At 45.7% G+C, this 17,876-nt stretch overlaps 1 protein-coding gene across 1 annotated transcript in view; it reads left to right on the top strand.

The window, feature by feature from the left end:
- slc7a5 (solute carrier family 7 member 5) overlaps positions 1-17,876 on the top strand; it is a 70,426-nt gene that overhangs the window by 38,800 nt on the left and 13,750 nt on the right. The window contains exons 5-6 of the mRNA XM_033035639.1: positions 14,149-14,272; positions 16,803-16,906. Of these exons, the coding sequence (XP_032891530.1) occupies positions 14,149-14,272; positions 16,803-16,906 (228 nt within the window). The remainder of the gene's footprint in view (positions 1-14,148; positions 14,273-16,802; positions 16,907-17,876) is intronic.

The following is a 17,876-nucleotide window of genomic DNA, read 5'->3' as shown; positions in this document are numbered from 1 at the left end:
GATGAGCATGTAGCCCAGTTAGAGATTGGTAGGTATGATGTTGTGGGGAATTGCAGAGACGTGGCTGCAAGAGGATCGGAGCTGGGAGCTGCATGTTCAGGGTTACACGTCCTATCGGAATGACCGACAGGTGGGTGGAGGGGGTGGAGTAGCACTGTTGGTTAAGAATTAAATTCAGTCCTTCGCAAAGGGTGACACAGGATCAGAAGATGTAGAGTCATCGTGGGTAGAGCTGAGAAATTGTCAGGGTAGAAAGACCCTAATGGAAATGATTTACAGTAGCCAGGGTATAGGGTACAAGTTACATCAGGAGATATAATTGGCAAGTAAGAAAGGCAATGCTACGGTGGTCATGGGAGATTTCAATATGCAGGTAGACTGGGGAAGTCAGGTTGGTGCTGGACCCCAATAAAGGAAATATGTAGAGTGCCTCCGAGATGGATTCTTAGAGCAGCTTGTTGTGGAGCCTAACAGGGAGAAGGCAATACTGGATTTGGTAGTAATAATAATAATATAATAATACCTTTTATTGTCATTGCACATAAGCGCAACGAGATTTGGTATGCAGCTTCCATCCGATGTCATAACTTAAAGAACTAATAAAATTTAGATTTAGATACCCCGAGAACATGGTTTGTAAAAAGAACATTACAACAGTAAAATAGTCAAAACAGTTCAAACAGACTAAAGTGCAGAAGTGTCTGTGCGACGTGACCATCCGAGGGAGACAGTCCATGGGGGGTGGGGGGCACTCAGCAGGGCCGGTTCAGAGCCGCTATAGCTCTGGGAATAAAGCTGTTCCTGAATCTGGAGGTTCGGGCGCAGGAGGCCTTGTAACGTCTGCCGAAGGGAAGTAGTTCGAACAGTCCATTACAAGGGTGTGAGGAGTCTTTATGGATGTTGACGGCCTTCCTGAGGCACCGTGTGTGGTAGATGCCCTCCAAGGCTGGTAGCTGTGTCCCAATAATCCTCTGTGCTTCAAGTATCAAGTATCCTTTATTGTCATTCAGACTTTTCAGTCTGAACGAAATTTCGTGCCTTGCATTCATAACATAGAATAAAATAACAAAACACACAATAAACACAGATTTAACACCCACCACAGTGAGTCTACCAGGTCCTCCTCACTGTGATGGAAGGCAAAAGTCTTAAAGTCCTTGTCTCTTCCCTCCTTGTTCTCCCTCTGCATTGATGAGGGCCTGGTGGACTCACTGGAGGTTTACAAGAATGATCCCGAGAATGATTGGGTTAATATATGATGAGCGTTTGACGGCACTGGGCCTGTACTCACTGAAGCTTAGAATTATCAGGGGGGGACCTCATTGAAACATACAGAATAGTGAAATAGTGAAAGGCTTGGATAGAGTGGATGTGGAGAGGATGTTTCCACTAGTGGGAGAGTCTAGGACTAGAGGTCATAGCCTCAGAATTAAAGGACGTTCTTTTAGGAAGGAGATGAGGAGGAATTTCTTTAGTCAGGGTGGTGAATCCGTGGACTTCGTTGCCATAGAAGGCTGTGGAGGCCGACAATGGATATTTTTAAGGCAGAGATAGATAGATTCCTGATTAGTACGGGTGTCAGGGGTTATGGGGAGAAGGCAGGAGAATGGGGTTAGGAGGGAGAGATAGATCAGCCATGATTGAATGGCGGAGTAAACTTGATGGTCCGAATGGCCTAATTTTGCTCCTATCTCTTATGACTTTAAGAAGTTAAAGGTGTAGCCATGGACACTCACATTGGTCCCAGCCTATGACTCTCTTTTTAGTAGGTTATGTTGAACAGTCCCTTGTTCCAAACATACTGTGGCACCATCCCCCAACTCTTTTCCAGCTTCATTGACAACTGTATTAGGACCATCTCCTGCACCCGTTCAGAACTTATTGATTTCATTAACTTTATTTCTAACTTTCACCATTCCCTCAAATTCACTTGTACTACCTCTGACATCTCCTTCCCCTTTCATGATCGCAGAAGACAGGTTAATGCCTGATGTCTACTGTAAACCTACTGACTCCCACAGAGATCAGGATTACACATCCTCTCAACTTGCATCTTGCAAAGGCTCCATCCCCCACTCTCAATTTCACTGTCTCTGCTGCATCTGTTCCAAAATGGGGCTTTCAATTCTATGTCCTCTTTATTTTGTAAACATGTTTTTCATCCCTGCAAAACTACCTTCTAGACCAAAGATATGCTGGTTGGTCGAGTGGTCACTTAAAGTAACCCCAATGTAGATGGGTGACCAGGAAACCAGTGGGATGTTGTCGGAGAATAGCCTGTGACAGAGAATAGGTTGTAGGGAAATAAATTGGGAATGGCACTGTTGCGAATGCTCTGAGAGTCATCATCAAAATGTCAGACTTCTGTATTAGAAGGAAATATGAAGTCATGTTAATATGGGACCAGGTTATCAGTATCGTTTGGATATGATCTGTGGTTATCTTGTATCAAGAAAAACATTAATGTTTCAGGTATGCTGGCTGAACATAACAGCACTTTGTTCTTGAACAAATTAATCTATTGAATGAGTTCACAGGCATAGAATGTAAACACAACTTCTGATAAACTTATACAATTCCTTTAAAAAGACAATCAGCCTAATTTTGCTACTTTTAATTTTTAACTACAAGGGCTCCAAACAATTGGATGAAGTTAAATCAGTTCTTCATTTCTTTCATTTAGCTTAATAAAAGACGAGTAGTTCTTACAATTTGTACTGTGTTAGTAGATTGATTGTGCCATTTTCCAGGCAACTGAAGCATCCTACCACAACCAGCGAGCAGTCCTGAACTAATATCTACCTCGTTGGTGACCCTCGAACTATCCTTGATCGGACCTTGGTAGACACAAAATGCTGGAGTAACTCAGCAGGACAGGCAGCATCTCTGGAGAGAGGGAATGGGTGACGTTTCAGGTCGAGACCCTTCTTCAGGTTGATGTCAGGGGAGTGGGCAGTACAGAGATAAAATGTAGTTCGAGACAGTAAGACTGGTGGGAGAACTGGGATGGAGCGGATGGAGAGAGAAGGAAACCAAGGGTTATTTGAAGTTTGAGAAGTCAATGTTCATACTGCTGGGTGTAAGCTGCCCAAGTGAAATATGAGGTGCTGTTCCTCCAATTTGCACTGGGCCTCATTCTGATAATGGAGGAGGCCCAGGACAGAAAGGGCAGATTGGGAGGGGGAGTTGAAGTGCTGAGACACCGGGAGATCAGGTAGGTTAAGACGGACTGAGCGGAGGTGTTCAGCGAAGCGATCGCCGAGCCTACGCTTGGTTTCGCCGATGTAGAGAAGTTGACACCTGGAACAGCAGATACAGTAGATGAGGTTGGAGGAGGTGCAAGTGAACCTCTGCCTCACCTGGCAAGACTGGTCCTTGGATGGAGTCGAGGGGGGAGGTGTAAGGACGGGTGTTGCATCTCCTGTGGTTGCAGGGGAAAGTACCTGGGAGGGGGTGGTTTGGGTGGGAAGGGCCAAGTTGACCAGGGAGTTTCAGAGGAAACGGTCTCTGCGGAAAGCAGAAAGTGGTGGAGATGGGAAGATGTGGCCAGTAGTAGGATCCCGTTGAAGGTGGCGAAAATGTTGGAGGAATATATGCAATGGGCATTCACATGGGCCCCAGCTATGCCTGCCTCTTTGTAGGATGTCGAACAACCGCTGTTCCAGACGAACTCTACCTCCGCTACATTGACGACTGCATTGGTGCTGCCTCCTGCACCCATGCAGAACTCACTGAGTTCATCAACTTCACGACTAAATTTCATCCTGTACACAAATTCACTTGGACCATCTCCGACATCTCCCGATCCTTTCTAAATCTCACTGTCTCCATCACAGGAGACAGGCTATCGACTGACATCAATTACAAACCCACTGACTCCCATAGCTATCTAGACTACACTTCTACTGGCCACATCTTCCCATCTCCACCCCTTTCTGCGTTCCGCAGAGACCATTCCCTCCGCAACTCCCTGGTCAACTCATCCCTTCCCAACCCAACCACCCCCTCCTAGGGCCTTTTCCCTGCAACCGCAGGAGATACAACACCTGTTCCTTTACCACCGCCCTCCATCCAAGGACCCAAACAGTCTTTCCAGGTGAGGCGGAGGTTCACTTGCATCTCCTCCAACCTCATCTATTGTATCTGCTGTTCCAGGTGTCAACTTCTGTACATAGGCTAGACCAAGCGCAGGCTCGGTGATCATTTAGCTGAACACCTCGCTCAATCCGCCTAAACCTACCTGATCTCCCTGTTGCTCAACACTTTAACTGCTCCTCCCATTCACAATCTGACCATTCTCTCCTGGGCCTCCTCCGTTGCTCAGCGCAAATTGACGGAACAGCACCTCATATTTCACTTGGGCAGCGTACGCTCCAGCGGTATGAAAATCAAGTAGCCCATGCTTTCCCTCTCTCTCCATCCCCTCCCTCTTCCCAGTTCTCCCACCAGTCTTACTGTCTCCGACTACATTTTATCTCTGTACCGCCCACTCCCCTGACATCAATCTGAAGAAAGGTCTCGATCCGAAACGTTACACATTCCTTCTCTCCAGAGATGCTGCCTGTCCCGCTGAGTTACTCCAGCATTTTGTGTCTATCTTCGGTGTAAACCGGCATCTGCAGTTCCCTCCTACACTAATGATACAATAACTTGTATCAACTCCAACCAACTGTAAATCTACTAGCTTGTGCATTCCGATTTGTATTCGTTGTCTGTTAAACAGCATCGGGGACCTAAAATCCTCACCCTCATTTTGTAAATCCCTTTTCTATTCCAGTAACCACCAGCAGCTTTCTAGCCCTCCTGGGTGTCATTCCTCCTGCAATTACGACTCTTGTACATCCTCAAATTCCCATAATCGTAACATTGCCTTCAGACATCAATGCCCTATGTTCTGTAATTCCTTTCTGAAACCTCTCTGCATCTGTATCTCTCTTTCCTCTTTCACAACATCCCTCTAAAATCTTTTTATTTGATCAATCTTTCTTGTCAACTGCACTAATTAACTTTTCTGTAACTACAACAAACATTATTTGATAATACTCCTATGAAGCCATTTTTGTCTTTTAAGTTAGAGGTATAAATGTAACCTACGTTACATTACATTTATCAGCCCTCTTTTTACCAATTTTCTAACGTGATTCTTTCCATCCACGTTGCATATGATGTTGCCTATTTTTGATCCACTTAACAAACTGGCAAAATACTGCATTGAAGACATCAATCGGAAACTATCTAAGATAGACACAAAAAGCTGGAGTAACAGAAGGTCAGTCAACATCTCTAGAGAAAATTAGTAGGTGAAATTTCGGGTCGAGGCCCTTCTTCAGTCTGAGGAAGGGTCTCAACCTGAAATGTCACTTATTCCTTTTCTCCGTCGAGGCTGTCTGACCCGCTGAGTTACTCCAGCTTTTTGTGTCCATCTTTGGTTTAAACCAGCATCTGAGGTTCCTTCTTATTCAATCTGAAATGATAATTTCTTGCCTCTATCCACAGATATTATCTGCCTGCAACTTCTATTTTGCTTTTGAATATCTGGTTCACTTTCGTATCAAAATATAAATATAGGGAGTAACTCTAGTTTTATTACATTTGGCAATTTATGGGTGTTATATGCCAGAATTAGGTCAGGTGTTTACAGTACTGGTGTTATTTGAGATGTTCCTTCTTGGTTGTCTGCATATATATTGCTATAATTCATTGAGGCAGCCAGATGTGCACACAGGTGACCAGTGGCATGCAACACACATCTGGAATGTGGAAGGGCTGAACACTGATTTTCCAGCACCCTCAGTTCCAGTGACTTTCTGGATTTGCCAAATTTTCTGGACCAACAGAGGTCACGTGATAATGAAACGGCAATACATCCCTGGCCCGCTAATGACAGCCCTCCCGTTCCCTAAGGCACCATTGAGTGCCAGAAACTTAAATAAACAAATATAAAATGTAAATGGAATGACCTGCCAACCCATCCCCAGCTCGCACCATCTCCACGGCCGTTTACACCAAAGATCTTAGAGCAGAGCATTTTATCCGCTCTAAGATCTTTGGTTTACACCCCCAGCTTCCGACCCCACAGCTGACTCGCAGAGTGCACCTGTCAACCCGTCACCTGCTGCTAATTCTTGCTATCGATGGTGGCTTTATCCACCCCCACTCCACCACTGCCTTCAGCCTGTCCTCCCCCCCCCCCCTCTCTCTCTCTCTCCCTCTCCTCCCCCACCACTGCCTCCTCGTATATAATAATAATTTGTAGCAGCAGATCCTTAACTACGAATGTTCCATGGGCTGCCTGCCACTGGATGTTTAGACAGCTTTCCAGGAACCAAAGTCTTTCTCAGCCCTTAACCATGAGCAAATATTTATTATGAGAAACTTTTATCAAAGGTTGTTAAAATGTCAACGTAACATGCCTTCTATGGATATTCCCCAGTCCACAATGCTTTATTTCCTCAAAAATTAGGTATGTATTTCCTTTGATAAATCCTGAGGGTATTCCAGTCAGCTAAAACATTTCAATACTTACCATTGCCATGGATAGTTTTATTCCTAATTCTGGAAACAAATGTAAAACTAATTGTGTGGTTATTTTCCATCACATTTGCTAGTTCATGGTACTGCATCAATCTTGGCATCCAAGTCCATTGCTTTGAGAAAGTGGCAGTTTACCACTCTGTCTGCTCCTGTTGCCACTTTCATTGCCAGGGGCATTGAGCATAAGAGTCGGGAAGTTTTGCAGCTTTATAGGCAGGAAGGAACTGCAGATGCTGGTTTAAACTGAAGACAAACACAAAAAGCTGGAGTAACTCTGGGGCAGGCAGCATCTCTGGAGAGAAGGAATGGGTGACGTTTCGGGTCGAGACCCTTCAGACTGGTTAGGGATAAGAGAATCAAGAGATATAGACAGTGATGTGGGGAGATAAAGATTATGAATGAAAGATTTGCAAAAAAAGTAACGATGATAAAGGAAACAGGCCATCGAAAGCTGTTTGTTGGGTGAAAACGAGAAGCTAGTGTGACTTGGGTGGGGGAAGGGATAGAGAGAGGGGGAATGCCGGGGCTACCTGAAGTGAGAGAAATCAATATTCATACCACTGGGCTGGAAGCTGCCCAAGCGAAATATGAGATGCTGTTCCACCAATTTGTGTTTAGTCTCACTCTGACAATGGAGGGGACTGAGGACAGAAAGGTCTGTGTAGGAATGGGAAGGAGAATTAAAGTGTCCAGCAACCGGGAGATCAGGCAGGTTCAGGCGGGCTGAGCGAAGGTGTTCCGCTAAACGATCGCCCAGTCTGCGTTTGGTCTCGCCGATGTATCAGAGCCCACATCTGAAACAACGGATACAGTAGATGAAGTTGGAGGAGGTGCAAGTGAACCTCTGCCTAACCTGAAAGAACTGTCGGGGTCCCTGGACACAGTCGAGGGGGGAGGTATAGCGACAGGTGTTGCATCTTCTGCGGTTGCGGGGAAGGTACCTGGGGAGGGGGTGGTTTGGGTGGGAAGGGATGAGTTAACAAGGGAGTTGCGGAGGGAACGGTCTCTGCGGAAGGCGGAAAGGGGTGGAGATGGGAAAATGTGGCTCGTGGTGGGATCCCGTTGGAGGTGGAGGAAATTTCGGAGGGTTATGTGTTGTATGTGACGGCTGATGGGGTGAAAGGTAAGGACAAGGGGGAGGGGGAGCAAAGGCGGAGCTGCGGTGTACCGAGGAGACACGAGTGAGGGCCTCATGTATGATGGGAGAGGGGAACCCCCGTTCCCTAAAGAATGAGGACATGTCGGATGGCATCTCTGGAATGCTGCCTGACTCGCTGAGTTGCTCCAGTTTTTTGTGTCTATTTGCAGCTTTATAGAACATCCGTTCACCCAATTACAGGATACAGAGGTTTTGAAAATGTTGCAGAGGAGGTTTACTAGAAGGAAGTCTGTGTGTCTGAAGAATGGTCTCGTCCCGAAACATCACCCATTCCTTCTCTCCAGAGATGCTGCCTGTCCCGCTGAGTTACCCCAGCATTTTGTGTCTATCTTTACTAGAATGATAGACACAAAAAGCTGGAGCGGGACAGGCAGCATCTCTGGAGAGATGCCATCCGAGAGGGGTGACGTTTGGGGTTGAGGCCCTTCTTCAGACTGGAATGATGTCTGGTTTGGGGGCATTAGGGAGAGGTTGGACTCACTTGGATTGTTTCCTCTGAAAAGCTGAAGCTTGTAGGGAGATCTGATGTATATAGTTGAGCTTATAGGACTTGATATTACAATCCCTACTATAATTGGCACCTTCTTACTATCTTGAGTGGGGGTAGGGGTATAAACTTCATTGGGGTCATCAAGTGGGCACCCTCCTTCCTTGATGTTTCGTTGATAGGCCCACAACACCTCCAGAGGGCTTAACAGCAACACCTGGCGTTCCAGGTGCGCTCCCCTCCATCTTACCCCTCTTGCTGGTCATTTTGCAGCCAAGTTGGAGTCCTTCCTCTTCAGCCACAGCCAGTTGCTGCTTCGCTCGGAATCCTCTGACAGCGACCTGAAGGCTTGCCGGAAGGCCTGTCCTCGAACTCCCATTCCCTTCAGGAGTCTGGTTGTTGACATGGCTACAAACCCTCTACAACCAACCTCTACAGGGAGCACCCGGGTACACCAGCCGCCTTGTTCTGCCTCGGCTGCTAAGTCTGGATACTTCAGACATTTGCGTTCATGCACTTCACCAACTGCAGCCTCCCACGGCACAGTTAACTCCACGATGTACAGGGACTTCTGTGAGGTTGACCACAAGATCAGGCCCGGCCTGAGATTAGTTGTGATGATCTCTGGTGGAAAGATGAGCTTCTGGTCTAGATCAGCTTGCATTTTCCAGTCCCGGGCAGTGTCCAGGAGGGTCGGTTCTTTCCTTGCAAATGGCTTCTCTGGAAGTTGTCCTGCCTTTACAAAAGGGGTAGTGTTCGAGAAACCAGGCGTTGGGGGAGGGAGGGCATTGGTAGTAGTTCTCCTTCCTTCCAAGGTAATCGCCAGTTGTTGCAGGACCTGATTGTGTCTCCAGGTGTAGCGGCCTTGTGAAAAACTGGTTTTACAGCCAATGAGGATGTGCCTTAATGTTGCTGTGGTTTGGCAGAGAGAACATGATGGATCTTCTCCAAACCACTGGTTTAGGTTCTTGGGAAGAACATCGTAGGTGGCTCTGATGATGAAGCTAAGATGGCTTCCTTCCATCTCCCACAGATCCTTCCAGGTAAGCTTCCGATGCTCCATGTTTTCCCAGGTAGTCCACTGGCCCTGTTTGGACTGTGAGACTGCCTTTGCACATCTCTCTGCCTCCTCTTGCTGACGGACCTCAGCAACTACCAGCTTTCTTCTCTGGGTGGACGTTGCCTTGTGCCATGTGGGTCAACTTGTCCCGAGTCCAATCCCACCTCTTCCCTGCTGCACCTGTCCTACAATGTCTCCATGCCTGAGAGCATATTTTGCTTGCTGTGCAGCCTCCGATGGGATCCACTTCCTCCCAGTTGCCAGTCTTGTACCGCATCATCTTGAGACTCGGTCAGGGTCATGTCCAGCCTCACTTTGGTGAATTTGTATTCTTCTGTGAGGCTCGAGACAGGCAGTTCCAGAGCGCTGTGTCCAAACAAGCCGATATTGCTGAGGCAACGCGGGAATCCAAGCCACTTCTTGATGTATGAACTGACTGTCCTCTCCAGCTTCTCGACTTTGGTGATGGGGACCTCATAGGCCGTCAGAGGCCACATCAGACGGGGGAGCAATCCAAACTGCAGGCACCACAGTTTCAGCTCACCAGGAAGTGAGGTCTTTATCTATGCAGCAAGGCCTTTGAAGGTTTTTTCCCTCAGTTGGTCACACTGATCTGAGTCTTTGAGACTTGCATTGTGCCACCGTCCTAAACTCTTGACTGGCAGCGCTGACACCATTGGAATGGGTGTTTCATCAATGTGGAATCGCTTGTCTATGATTTTTCGTCTGATGATGGATATGCTCCTGGATTTGCTGGGTTTCAACTTCATCCGGGCCCATGTTATGTTCGCATGAAGCTTTTCCAGCAGGCGCTTGGTACATGCAATGGTTGAGGTCGGGGTGGTCATGTCATCCATGTAGACGTATGGGAGGTAGCCGCTGCCCAGACTGCAGCCGCTCTCCACCTACCACCCACTTTGAAGCTGTGTAAACACCAGGAACTACATGTGCTGGTTTACAAAACAAGACACAGAGTGCTGGAGTAGCTCAGCGAGTCAGGCTGCAGCTCGGGAGACAGGAGCGATCAGTGCAGGGCTGGAGAACGATGAGCTTGGAGGCTGCGGTGGGGAGATTGCCAGTGGTGTTGATCCATAACAGTCCAGCAGATGATGGCTTGGTGTTTAACTGTGGCGTCACGGTGAAGGAGTAGGTGAAGCTACTGACTCTAGCATGGTAGAGGTCAGCCCATCAGACTACAACACCAACTCCCTTGTCAGCGGCATCATATTTCGCTTGTGCAGCTTACAACCCAGTGGTATGGATATTAATTTCGAACCAGGTTCAAGGTCATCTTGTTCACTCATTGTCTGTACTCGTTCTCATCTGGGCCACAGCCAACAATGTCCCGTTTTCTTTGTCATCGTTACTATTTCGCATATTTTTCATTCCTTTGTTCTATATATATCTCTCTGCATCACCGTCTAAATCTCTTGTTTCCCTCTCCCCTGATTCTCAGTCTGAAGAAGGGTCTCGACCCAAAACTTCACCTATTCCCTTTCTCCAGAGATGCTGTCTGACCCGCTGAGTTACTCCAGCTTTCTGTGTCTATATTTGGTTTAAACCAGCATGTGCAATTCCTTCCTACAGGTTTAACAACAAATTTGGGATTGTTACTGAGTGAGCAGAGGCCTGTGTGTTCAGAGATAGGAGTGGGCATAAAATTATGAGCGGCATTGATAGGGGAGGCCATCAGAAGCTTACTCCTGGGATGGAAAAGTCAAATAGCAGTGGGCATAGCTCTCATGACAAAGGGGTAATGTTTTAAGGAGATGTGCAGGCCAAGTGTTTTTATACAGGGCACCGAGTGCCTGGAACATGCTGGTGGAGGCAGATATGATCTTGCCATTTATAGAGACGTATGGATATGCAGGGAAAGGAGGGATATGGATTATGTGCAGGCAGATAAGTTTGTTGGCCTCAGGCTTGGCACAGACATTGTGGGCCGAAGGGCCTTTCTTCATTTGCTGTGTACTATTCTATGTTCCATGCACGAACACAGTTTCCTAGTCTAGAAGATTGATTCAGGAATCTTGTGGAATTTAGAAGATAATCATCAAAGCATCTGTGATATTACAGTTACTTACATTGAACTCTTGGTGTTTGGGATTCGCGGCTCTGATGTATTCTTTCCTTTCTGTTACCAACCCATGTTAATTTTGGTGCATATATATCTCCTCTATATACACCAAAATATTAGTATCTTCTCCCTATCAGATACTGAATGAAATGGACCTATATGATGATCATATTCATGCTCTGTAGCCTGTTGATGCAATATGACTTATTGCTCTGCCTAACCTAAATAAGTACTAAACAAATAATACTGAAGATAGACACAAAATGCTGGAGTAACTCAGCGGGACAGGCAAGATCACTGGAGAGATCCAGAGATGCTGCTTGTCCCGCTGAGTTACTCCAGCATTTTGTGTCTCTTCGATTTAAACCAGTGTTTGCAGTTCCTTCCTAAACAAATAATACCCTTGTTTTAACCAACCTCGTTATTTGGTTATAGCAGGTGGACCTCCCCACGCCATCCCCGACCACACAGGTGCACCAGCGAGCAGTTCCTCACCCCCCGCACCATCCAGTTGATGTGGCTGTTGTTGCGGCTCACGTTGTAGCCCCTGGTGACAGCGCTTGCTGCAGGATGCCACCACTGACAGGACGCGCTTCGTCACTGTCGGACTCTCAGCAGCTGCCACTTCTTCCTATCGGCTATCGCTTTGCCCACTCCACCTCCGCCTCCTTGTCCCATCGTTCTGACCACTCAGCCTCTCCACCGCTACCTCCTCCTCCTCTTTGCCTGGAGTCACCAACATCCTCCACCGTGGTGATGGCCGACAGGAAGATGCAGTAGCTGGGGAGAGGGGAGGGAGCCCCACAGTGACCGAGCGTGTCTTGTTGGCATCGGCCTGAAGAAGGCGCTGTTCCTGGAGGGTACAACGTGAGCCGTGTCACCCGGACTGTGCAGTAGCCGGTGAATAAGCGCTCGCTGGTATCGGCACAATAGGTGAAACGACATAACGTGTTGGAGTAACTCAGCACACGGAATCACTCAAGCAGGTTCCCAACGTCACCTATCCATGTTCTCCAGCGATGCTGCCTGAGCCGCTGAGTTACTCCTGTATTTTGTGTCCTGTTGTGCATGAACTATCATCTGCAGTTCTTTATTTCAACTACATACAATGATAATACCTTACTTGGCAAGGGACAGTCAGCAATAATGGGCATGGTCTGTTACAACGAGGGTTGACGGCATTGCCTCCCACCTTCATGATTCAAGGCATATTGTTTAATTATGAACAAGGAGTCATTGTAGTTTTTGTTATTTTTGTTGGGGTATGTGTGTGGGGGGTGGGGGTGGTGTGGGGGGGGTTGGGGGTAACTTTTAAATCTCTCCCTGCACGGGAGACCCGACCTTTTCTTTGTCGGGTCTCCGTTGTCGTTGGGGCTGCAACGAGGAGCAGCCTCCAACAGGAAGACCGGGGGCTCTGGTGCCGACTACTCACCTCACCGTCGCGGAGCTGGCCGAGTCCAGAGCGGGTGGAGCTGTGGTGGACACTGCTGCGGCCCGACCCCTGGAGATTCGGTGGCTGCAACTGCGGGTTTGGCGGACGGTAACACCGGGAGCCCGCGGGTCCCTGGAGGGAGACCGCTTTTCGGGGCTTCCGCAGCGGCGAATTCTCCCGCCCGAGTTGCGGGGTTGAAGAGCACCTGGAGCGGGGCCTTACAGCACCGCCCCGCGCGGCTTGGAATGGCTGCGGGCTGCGAGCGCGCGCCGGGGGCTCTAACACCAAGACCCGGTGCGCGACCTTGCATCACCCGGCGTGGCTTTCATGGCCACGGGACAATTCGCCATCGCCCGCCGGAGGCTTTGACTTTGACTCTGACATCGGGGGGGGAGAGTGCAGTGGAGAGAGAAGTTTTTTTGGCCTTCCATCACAGCAATGTGATGGATGTTTATGTAAATTATGTTGTGTCTTGGGTCTATTTGTTTGTAATGTATGGCTGCAGAAACGGCATTTCGTTTGGACCTCAAGGGGTCCAAATGACAATAAATTGAATTGTATTGTATTGTATTGTGCTCATCCTAGGTCATTTGAAAGAGCTAAACAATTCTTTTCTCCTAAAGATTGACACAAAATGCTGGAGCAAATCAGTGGGCCAGGCAGAAGAGAGAGAATGGGTGACGTTTGGGTTGAGACCCTTCTTCAAAGTCTGAATGAAGGGTCTCGACCCAAAACGTCACCCATTCCTTCTATCCAGAGATGCTGCCAGCCATGCTGAGTTACTCTATCATCAGCATAACCCAGCATCTGCAGTTCCTTCCTACACATCCCATCTGTTTGTCCCATAATTGTACAAACCCTTTTCCTGCTACATACTCAATTGATTATTTTGTAGATTCTACAGATTCTAATTCCATCAAATAATGTGTTCCAGATTTTAAAGATTTAGTTTGTTTAATGACCTTTATGTATAAAGCTTTGGTAAAATTGCAGTTGAAAATTAGTGATAGTGAGCAGGTTTATTAATCCTTGCTACATTGCTGCTTTTTCAGTTTTAATACAAGGCTAGCTTCCAAAAATGTTAATTGGCTATAAAACTACTAGGAAAAATTGACTAGCTTTGCTTTACCCGAAATCTCCAAGGAAATAACATTCTTCTTACATAAGGGGCTTAACATTCTTGTTTTCTAACAAACTCAATCGAGCATTGTATTGCAATGTTAAATCCTGATTGTTAAACATTTGGGACTTTGCACTGTGTATAAATAATATTGCTAATCTGTACAAACTCTTCAACAATGAGTTTAAACTATAGCTCTTAAATGCAATAACTTTCATGAAAATGTGAACTGATTTGCAAGAGGACTTTGACCTTTAACAATCTTTAATTGTTTTGCAGGAATCTGCCACGTGCTATTATGATCTCCATGCCAGTTGTGACAGTTGTGTATGTGTTGACCAATCTGGCATATTTCACAACCCTGTCTCCTGAAACGATGCTGCATTCAGAAGCAGTGGCTGTGGTTAGTGATCAAGAACCATTCCATTACTTCTTAACTTCATAATTATAGTGGCATATATTCTTGTTCACAGTAAAATTGTTTGCAAACAAAATGAATGACCAGTTAAGTATCTGTTAAATGAAATGTATCTATTGTTAGTGGTACGTCACATTGAGTGACGTTGTACCACCATGAAGTGTGATGAGAATCAAAAAGTAGGAGCAAGTGTGACCTGTTGTGTCGTTAAGGGCCTGTCCCACTGTACAAGGTAATTCAAGAGCTCTCCCGAGTTAAAAAAAAAAAAATCAAACTCGTGGTAAGCACGTAGAATGTACGTAGCGGGTACGTCGGAACTCGGGACGTCTCTTAGGGGCTCGTAACGCTAACGGCAGGTACTCGGGATATGCGGTAAACTCGTAAAGACTCGTGAAGATTTTTCAACATGTTGAAAAATGTCCACGAGAGCCCCGAGTACCTACGAGCGGCTATTACAGTAATTCTCCGAGTTCGAATCAGGGGAAACTCAGGAGAACTCTTGAATTAGCTCGTACAGTGGGACAGGCCCTTTAAGCAGAATAATGGCTGATCAACTCCAGCACTAACATATCCATATTCTTTCATTATAAAAGCCAATGGACCATTTGCTTTCCTCGGTGTTTGCTGCATTTACATGGTGCCATTTGGTGACTTCTTCACAAGGATTCTAAGGTCCCTTCAAACAATGGTGGTTGCAAGCTTTTTTTACACTAATATATACTTTTTTCATTTATTGAACTTTTTTTGGTTTATTATTTTATATATATGTGATTACAGGCCTGTTATGCTGCTGCAAGTAAGAATTTCATTGTTCCATTTCCAGTACATACAGTGCGCTCCATAATGTTTGGGTCAAAGACCCATCATTTATTTATTTGCCTCTGTTCTCCACAATTTGAGATTTGTAATAGAAAAGAAATCACATGTGGTTAAAGTGCATATTGTCAGATTTTAATAAAGACCATTTTTCTACATTTTGGTTTCACCATGTAGAAATTACAGCAGTTGTTACTTGTTGACCAGGAATGCAGGGAAAAGCCTGGGAATCACAGGCCAGTGAGCCTAACATCTGTGGTCAGAAAGTTACTAGAGAGTACTCTGAGGGATAAAATATACATGCCTGGTGGTGGTGTCCCAGGTAGATAGGGTGGTCAAGAAGGCCTTCATCAGTCAGAGTATTGTATATTGGAGGTCATGTTACATTTGTACAAGACATTGGTGAGGCCACATTTAGAGTATTGTGTTCCATTTTGGTCACCCTGTTACAGAAAAGATGGTGTTAAGCTGGAAAGTTTGCAGAGAAGATTAATGAGGATGTTGCCAGGAGTTGAGGGCCTATAGAGAGAGGTTGAGCAGGCTAGGACTTTATTCCGTGGAGCACAGGAGGATAGGGAGTGATATTATAGAGGTGTATAAGATTATAAAATGAATAGATTGAGTAAATTTACCCAGACTAGGGGAATCAAGAACCATAGGACATAGATTTATGGTAAGGGAGGAATGATTTAAAAGCAACCCGAGGGGCAACTTTTTTTTACACAAAGGGTGATAGGTATATGGAACGAGCTGACGGACGAGGTAGTTGAGGCAGGTACTATCACAATGTTTAAAAAAAGTTTGGACAGGTACATGGATAGGATAGGATAGGTTTGAAGGGATATGGGCCAAAAGCAGGCAGGACGAGTGTAGATGGATCATGTTGGACAAGTCAGGCCCAAGGGCCTGCTTCAATGCTGTATAACACAACAATACCAAAATGAATGCTCACTTCCCAAGGTTGTTTAAGAGATATATATGGTGTCCCAGAACTTTAGAAGTGTCTAAATAAAAGCATAACCAATAAAATATTTAACATCCAACTGATAGTGGTTACACACCAAACCCTTTGTGCCATTCATTCCAGACTAGCCACATATTTAAATCAGCATTTTGAAAAGAATGATATAATCAGGATTTTATAAATGTTAATAACGGATTGGATTGTGTGATAGACAATAGGTGCAGGAGTAGGCCTTTCGGCCCTTCGAGCCTTCACCGCCATTCACTGCGATCATGGCGGATCATCCACAATAAGTACCCTGTTCCTGACCACGGTCAGATTTTACTTTGGGGCATTGAACTGCAAATCTGTTTTCCTTTTCTAATGCCTGGCACTTTCCTACAGGATTTGATGTTAACTAGGATTCTGTCCCTGATCCTATCTCGCTTGGAAACTCCCCTTGCGTTTTTGTGTGATTCAAGGAGTAATATTGGAAGCACATTTGACAATGTCTATCAGTTAGATGGGGAACTACAACTTTATCAAGCCTTTCCCACACTAAGGATAGAATACTGTTTTAAAAAAAAATGATTTTAATATTTAAAGAATGGGATAAAGATTTTTGATTCAAGTAAGAATCACCTAGAAGTAAGCAGTTGAACAGATCCACAAAAAACGAAAGGAATATTTATTAATTTGCTTACATTGCATTTTATACCATCTGATGTGTTTCATTTCTCTTTTTTCTTTGTGCAGGACTTTGGTAATATCCATCTGGGAGTAATGTCCTGGATTGTCCCAGTATTTGTAGGGCTCTCCTGTTTCGGTTCTGTCAATGGATCGCTCTTCACTTCATCAAGGTAAACTATTGAAAATGTCATTATTTACCAAACATCTTTCTTGACAAGCTTGCAAATTTGTTTCATATGCATCACAAAACTAAAGCATCAATGTTTCTGCTCTTTTAAAAAAAAAAACAGCACCACACACAATGTACGAGCTATTGTACTTAGACAATGAGACTGGCCAGATGATTGGAGTTTCAGTGAAGAAACTGGAGCTGCAGGTGGACAACCTCAGAATCAACCAGGACACTTCATAGATAGGAGGAGAAAAATGCTGGAGTAACTCAGCGGGACAGGCAGCATCTCCGGAGAGAAGGAATGGGCGACTTTTTGGGTCAAGACCCTTCTTCAAGCTGGTTATGAGGCAGAGCGACATAGTGCGATAGGGATAGGAGATTCATTAATGAAGGAGAGTCTCGACCCGAAACGTCACCCATTCCTTCTCTCCAGAGATGCTGCCTGTCCCACTGAGTTACCTAGGAGATTCATTAGTTAGGAGAACACAGGAGATTATGAGGCTACAAATGAGACTCCAGGATGGTGTGTTGCCTCCCTGGCGCCAGGATTCAGGATGTTTCAGCATGGCTGTATGACATTCTCTAAGGGGAGGGGGAACTCTCAGAAGACGCAATGGTTTATAGGTCCCTGAAAGTGGTAACATGAGTGGATAGGGTGATTTTTTTGTTTTTTTTTAAAGTATACATGGTGTGAACCTTCATTGTTCAGAAGATTGAGTGTGAAAGATGGAGAGTCATGGTACAGCTCTATAAAACTTTAGTTAGACCTCATTTAGAATAAGAAGTTCACCAGGATGCAGTCTGTGTTAGAAAATATTAGCAATAAGGAGAGATTGGACTAAGGTAGTTGATAAGAAGCCTTAGACTGAATAGAGGGATATGAACTTCATGTGGGCAGATGGGACTAGATTAGTTTGGCATTATGGTTGGTGCAGGTCCTGTTCCTGTGCTGCAACTCTCTATGTTCA

Source organism: Amblyraja radiata, chromosome 17 (genome assembly GCF_010909765.2).
Source record: "Amblyraja radiata isolate CabotCenter1 chromosome 17, sAmbRad1.1.pri, whole genome shotgun sequence".
Taxonomy (NCBI): Eukaryota; Metazoa; Chordata; class Chondrichthyes; order Rajiformes; family Rajidae; genus Amblyraja; species Amblyraja radiata.
This window is presented reverse-complemented; position numbering and strand designations above follow the sequence as displayed.